Source organism: Pediculus humanus, genomic scaffold (genome assembly GCF_000006295.1).
Source record: "Pediculus humanus corporis 1103172108290 genomic scaffold, whole genome shotgun sequence".
Classification (NCBI taxonomy): domain Eukaryota; kingdom Metazoa; phylum Arthropoda; class Insecta; order Psocodea; family Pediculidae; genus Pediculus; species Pediculus humanus.
Genome location: NW_002987859.1, coordinates 897798 through 905230, shown reverse-complemented (window position 1 = coordinate 905230; position 7433 = coordinate 897798). Strand labels below are relative to the sequence as shown.

Below are 7433 nucleotides of genomic sequence, written 5' to 3'. Positions count from 1 at the left end.
ATTACGAACGCAATGAAAAAAAGTAAAATTTAACTGAAAAACAAACAAACGTAGGATTCTACGATTTTTTTTTTTTTTTTAGATTCAAAACAGTTTCAAAACATTTAAAGTTTTAATAGAAACGGATTAATAATAAATTTGTTTCAAAAAAAAAAAAACTCTATAAAACGCCTACAACCCTACAACTCGACTCGATAACAAAAAAAAAAAAAAAAAAAAATGAAATTCGTGACGAAAGGAAAGAAAGAAAAGAAAGAAGGGAAAAGGTACTAAAGTGTTCAAATAGAAAGTAAATCACGTCGGGTTTTAGGGGAATTCGTTAATAGATAAATTTATAAATAAATAAAATCGATCGCGAGAATCCATTTTATATATCAATAATAATAATAATAAAAATCACGTTTTATATAAGTCATAAAGTAAAAAAAAAAAACATTTTTTTTCTTCTTTTCCCTTCGTTATTATTTATACGTCGGCATTTTTTTTTTAATAAACAAAACAAAAATGGGGAGAAATAGTTTTTTTCTAACAATATTTTAGAAAGTTGTTTGGGAAAAATTCAAAAATTAAAACTTTCGAATCACTCACTCATACGATTTTTTTTTTTTGCCCATTTTTGCCATTCGTAAGTGTCTACTATCTCTATCTCTATCTCTATCTCTCTCTCTCTCTCTTTCTTTCTTTCTCTCTCTCTGTCTCTCTCTCTCACTGTCTCGATCGGGAAAAGAAGGATGTATAAAACGACAGAAAAAAAAAAAAAAATTCCTCAAAAATAATTTAACCACTATTATCATCATGATTGCGTTCACCTTGTCGCATATTGAAAAGAATTAAATCAATCATCACGATTTGACTTTCATATTTGAGTCCTCGAAACGACCTAATAATAATAATAATATTTATTTGTACTTTGCCAAAAAAAAAAAAAATAATAATAATAATACAAAACAACGCCAACAGCTGCTCATTCCGAATAATAATAATAACTTTTTTATATGTAAAAATATAAATAAAAATATTTCTTTGGTTTTATTTGCTTCAAAAGTTCAAGATCAAACAAATATTTTTACGACCCCCCCCCAATGATTTTTTTCCTCAAACGAACCGGAAATTAATAAACCCTCCCTCTCCCTCCCTAATTTATGTTGTTTAATTTTTACGTTTCGCGTTTTAAACTCGTTGGAAATTTTTTTCTGCGGTAAAAAAAACTCACTTGAACTTTGAACGTTAAAATCATCATCATCATCATCAATTTTTCCCGATAACCTTTGACCTTATTCGGACAAAACTTTTCGATTAGTTTAAAAATTAATTAATTAATAATTAATAAAAGGTAAACAAAGGTGTAAAATAATTTTCCAATTTCTAAACGATTCGTAATGGGTTAATGATGATGATGATGATTGTGAGTGTTAAGCCTGAACTGCCTACACGTTTCACATGCACCTCGTTACCCTTGAAGTACGAATAAGACGCGAGACTCTCAAAAAGAGAAGAGAAGAACAAAAAAAAAAAAAAAAAAAAATTGCAACAACAACAACAACAACAACAAAAAAGAAAAAGTTGTCGTGTCACGGACGTCAACTCACCTTTTTAAAGATGTCGTTTTTGTTGCGGCTCCGTTGTTTTGTACCAGCTTAGGTTTAAGCTTGTCTACAACATTATTCGTCGGTGTACTTCCGCTTCCTCCTTGGCTGGCATTACTCGTTACGTCGCTCGCTTTACTGCTTAAACTACTCGCACTGCTTTCAGTCGATATGGCCGGTTTAACATAATTATTATTATTATTAATTATATTCACTTTTCCGTGAGTTTTTATTATTTTTTTTTGATTTCCACCATTCAATATTCCACCCCCTCGAGTCTGTTCAATGTTAATTAAATTGTGTACAGCCGTCGGTGCCATTTTACCCTGTGTGGATGATAATGATGATATACCGTTAAATGCTAAACCGTTTTTATCCGAATGATTTTTTTTCTCTTCTTCCTGTTTCTTCTGTTCCTGTTGCTGCTGTTCGTCTTCTTCCTCCTCTTGAACGTTCAATTCCAACTCTATATGATTCTTGCTCAAAACTGAATTTTGTTTCTCGTCTACTGGTATTACGTATGAAAGCATTTCCACGCGGTCTCACGCCGTCCACGTCGATCCTTTCATTTTTACCAATACGTTAACGGAAAACATTTTTTCTTTTTTTTTTTTTTTTAATAAAAATTTTTACTTCCGGTATTGTGTGGCATAGATGATATTTTCTTGGATTTACTGAATCTGAAATTAAAAAAAAAAAAATTATTACTTCAACGATTTATATATATATATATATATATAATAAACAATAATTAAATAATAAAAGAAAGCATTTAAAATTATAATTCTCGTTTGTTTGTTCTTCCGATCCGGTGTGCAACAAACAACAAACGTTGTTCCTCGATTTAGCACTACTACTTCCTTGTTTTCAAATTTAATTATTATATATCGATCGATACTTTTCACTTTTCCCTAAAGGTAAAAAATTTCCAATTTTTTCTCGATTCGAAAGCCGAACGGATTAAATTAAAAAAAAAAAAAAAAACAAAAACAAAAACAAAAACAAAGCAGAAGATAAAAAAATAAAATTTTCGCAACAACAACAACACAATCTGTCAATAATTACATTAAATAAAAAAAATTCACGGTGAATATTTTTTTTTTTTTTTTTTTTTTTTTTTTTACGCCTTCATTATTTCGTTTCTTAGTATAAACTGCCAAAAAAATAAAAAAATAAAAATCATGCAATATTTTCTTTTCTGACGCCATTCATTTTCAATTGGGGGGTGGCGGGGGGGGGTGTGTGTGGGCATCTGGTAAATCCGACAGAAACAAATAACTATGCAAAATAATAATAATAATAATAATAATAATAATAGAAAAAATTCACGTCGGCTTCGTTTCATTTCGTTTCGTTTCGATTCGTTTTTTTTTCTATTTTAAGAATGACATTGGTGTGTAATATTTAAAGTCGAAATTTTTGAAAATTTATGAATATGTACGATAATAATAATAATAATAATAATAATAATAATAATAATAATAATAATATTAATAAATTATCATTATTATTATTATTAGTTAAATTGACACTCTGTGATTTGTGCCAAAGGTTGAAAGTGAAAACGGGTTGACATTTAAAAATTTTTGCCAATTTTTTCTCTCTCTCTCTCTCTCTCTCTTTCCGCCATCATTGCCATCAACGGCTACTCGCGAGTTATAATAATGATAATGATAATGATGATGAAAACACTAAAAAAAAATTATTTTAATTTAAATAACCCAGGTAGGTGAAAATTAAGTGAAAAAAATTCAAGGATTGAAATGAACAAACGACAATCGCGCCAACAACACCTACGAAACAATTTAATTACATTGACTAGAATTCAGGTACAACCTTGAACCGATCGATCATCTCAACCTACTTTTTTTTTTTTTAGCTCGAAAGCTAAGTCAATATTTACTCCTTTGTAATTAAAAACAATGCGCGGATGAGTAGTAAACGTTCGCATGAATTGGTTTTTACAACAAAAATTTTCCTTTTGTTTCAGGTATACCAGCAAAAACAAAACGTTTTACATAATAATATACGTGGGGAGGGAAGGGGGGGTTTAAGGAAGGAGAGAGAAAGAAAGAGAAAGAGAGAGAGAGAGAGAGAGTGTGTGATGAAAAGTATCGGTTCACCGAATTTGAAGGGTTTAATTTTAACAATGGTGTGACTTGATACACGTAAATGCACTTCAATGCCACCACTCCTATGAGTATGAAAACTAATCACTAATTATTATTATTATTATTATTATTATTATTATTATTATTATTATTATTATTATTATTATTATGAAAAAATTTTTTAAAAAATAATGTGACATTGTTCGAATGTGACAAACAGGAAAAGGAAATTTCAAAATATATTTATCGATTTCAATTCGATGACGTAAACATAACCCGACATATAAAATGTTTACAATTTTTTTTTTAATTAAAAAAAAAAAAAATAATAATAATAATAATAATAATAATAATAAACGCGGTGGAAATTTTTTTTTTTTTTTTTTTTTTGCGTCATTTTTAAATTTTTAACTTTTCATCAAAAGACAAGGGCAAAAAATAAATAATGAAACGGATGTTCGTTCGAATTCGCAACGGAAAATTAAAATAAAAAAAGCGCGCAAAAAGTAAAAAACAAAAATAATAATAATAATAATTACGTAATTATTACATCATCGTTTTTTTTTATAGCCTTTGTTAATTATTATTATTATTATTATTATTATTATTATTATTGTTATTATTACAATCATTGGCATAAAATTAATCGGAAGTGACCGTAAGAGAAACGATAAAAAAAAAAAAAATTTTTTTTTCATTATTGTTATTGTTCCCTTTTAGTTTTCGTTAGCCCCCCCCACTTCCTCCTCCCCCTCTTCATTTTTTATTATCGATTGGGAGTAGGCACGCACACGCGCACATACACACGCACGCAAACGTGCACACACACACACACATACACAAAGATATTATATACACGCGGGCGTAACTAAATTATTCGTGTGTCGTGATTTAACAACGCCTCGGTCTCTTCGCCTCCTCCCACGCACTCGCACACACACACACACACACACAAACAAAAATACCATCAAAAATTTAAATAACGATTCGCCAATTTTCCATCGATACCTAAAAATTACACAGGCGGAATTTAAAGATCGTAATAATAATGCATAAAAAAAAAAAAAAAGCAATTTTATGGTTACTTAAAGGCAATTCATAAACAACCAAACATTTTCACGTTTATAAATAATAAGAATTTCCCCCCCCCATTTCTCCCCTTTTCCTTTTGCTCAACTAACGGGTACCCTTTTAAAAACTCTCTCCTCACCTTTTTCTTCCGTATACTATTATCATTTCCGTTTTTAGATACTCGTTTTTTGATAAATAAATTATAAAGAGATTTAATTATACGTTTGGTTAAATGTCGTCGTCGTCGTCGTCGTGTACGAAACGTGTAAATAATTTATGACGTCATACATAATATATACCCGAAAAGCGGATGTTGCCCACTATATCAAAAGAAAATTTCGATTGGGGAGAAAGGGGAGGGAAGGGGAATGGGGAGAACGCGGCGGCGGCCACCGTTTAAAAAAAATTCATCTTTCCCGATTCGATCAAAAAAAAAAAATTTATTATTATTATTATTATTTTTTAAAATAATTTTATATTATCCGTTCATTTTGAATTCCGACGACATATTTCCCTCGATTTTTTTTTTTTTTTTTAATTATAACCTCCTACACGTATGTATCAGGGTTAAAAGTAGATTAAAAAAAAAATAAGTAGTTGAATTTACTTGTAAATAAATGTAAACAACAATGGTCAATGGAGTGAATGTAAAAAAAAAAAGTCATTCACCTAAAAAAAACCGGCATGAGTGACGTCACGCACAAACGCATAATATTTATGTTACGGTGAACATAACATAACAAAAAAAAACACAAATGCAAACATAAACAAGAAATTTTGGAAAAATTCATCATTCAATGTTGAAAAAAGGATAATTGAAGGAGTGTTGTTGGTGTTAATAACCCGGACATTAAAAAATTTTTTTTTTTTTTTTAAACAAACGTTTCCTGCCACGACAATTTTACACATATATTAATTAAGTTTAAAAAAAAAAAAAATTTTTTTTTCGTTGCGTGAATATTTGTTTGACCCGAAAAAAATAAATCTTCCCGGAAAGTAATTAATCAAAGAAGGGAAGAGAAAAAAAATAAAAAAAGACGTGGGATAAGAAGGGGGGAAGGGGAGGAGGATAAAAAGAAAATTATTAGACAATCGCACGACAACAAAAACACACAATTTTGACATTTCAAAAACCGCGACGTAGAAATCCACCCTTAAAATCTAAAAATACGACAAACATATAAAAATTAACCTAAATTTTCCTAAAAAAAAAAAAAAAATTCGTTAAAGATAGGGGAACCTTCTCACGTACGGGGGCGGGGGCAGTGGGGACGGGGGAACACGTGATAAAATCTTTTTAAAAAAAAAAATAATAATAACGTGTTGAAAATGAAGGGATGTCATTACCCTTCATCAAAACCGGGGAGCCACGTGCCACATTAAATTTTTTTTTTTTTTTTTTTTTTGGAAGTCATCCACATCTTTATTAAAAGAAATTTTTCTTCTCCATTTTTTTTTTTTTTTTTTTTCAATTTGAAATTTTACAAACAACAACGAAACCATAGTTTGAAAAAGCCAAAGCCGTTTTTCTTCTGCCAAATCCGCGATTTGATTTAACAGTAAAAACATTTAACTAAAACAAAAACATTTCAAATATTCTAATCCCACTTCGAAAACAAAAACAAAATTAAAAATTTCTCTTTCGAAATATCCCAAGATTCTATTCATTATCCATGGGGATGGGAGAGTGAGGTGGGGGGGGGCGAGAAAAATATATATAACGGTAGCGATAATGATAATAATAATAATTTATATTTTCACTTTTAAAAACGGAATTAAAGTGAAAACAATTTAAAATGGCGCCGGTAAAATAACAAAATATTATGTCATAGAAATTCATTAGCGTCGTCGTCGTCGTCGTCGTCGTTTTATCATGTTCGAAAAAATTTTACAAGGTTTTATTTTAAACATTTGTTTTTTTTTTTTTTTTCGTGTAAATAAATTGTTGTCGGGGTAATAGAAAATAAGTTAAGAAATTAAGTCGTAACGGATTAAAACGCGGCGGCGTGGCTGTTTTTTTCTTTTTTTTTTTTTTTAAATTTTCACACTCGTAAAACAATAAAAAATTATCAACGAGCGTGCGTGCATTTCAAACCGTAAATTTTTCTTATCGTGAATGAGAGAATGGGAAAAAAAAATGGCGATAAAGGTTATCAGTGATGTTTTAAAAACGGTCAAATAAAAACTAGGTTATCAGAGTGGGGAGTAGGTAGGTATGCATTAAAAAAAAATTAAAATAAAGGGAAACGATTGATTAGGAATTTATGAAAAACGAGTTCGAGTATTAAACTCCCCTCCCCTCCCCTTCCTCCCATAATGAGAAAAAAGAAAATTCTAGAAATAATTAAACGAGATTTATTAGAGGTTCACGATATCGAATCGAAACGTAATCGGAATTTTTCAACACAAAAACTTGATTTTAACAATTTAATATTAAATGATTATTAAAAATCAACATCGAATGTAACAGCCGATAAATCGATTAATCGATCGATCGATTTATCGATTAATAAATAAATAAATAAATCGATTAATTAGTCTCTAAAAAAAAAAAAATTAATTAATTAATTCGAGCTGCAACTTTCCAAACAAACAAAAAAAAAAAAAATCGAGTTTTAAAAGATGAAAAAAATTTTTTTTTTTTTACCGGTAGTAATAAAGCGTG

General features: G+C 29.4%; 1 protein-coding gene across 1 annotated transcript; it reads right to left on the bottom strand.

Moving 5' to 3' along the window:
* Positions 1-1248: 1248 nt before the first annotated feature.
* Phum_PHUM539270 (uncharacterized protein) lies at positions 1249-2116 on the bottom strand (the record flags this gene model as incomplete). The annotated part of the gene is made up of 2 exons (XM_002431608.1): positions 1249-1273; positions 1590-2116. 2 exons carry the CDS (start codon positions 2114-2116, stop codon positions 1249-1251), a joined length of 552 nt encoding a protein of 183 aa, XP_002431653.1.
* Between the last annotated feature and the right edge of the window lie 5317 nt (positions 2117-7433).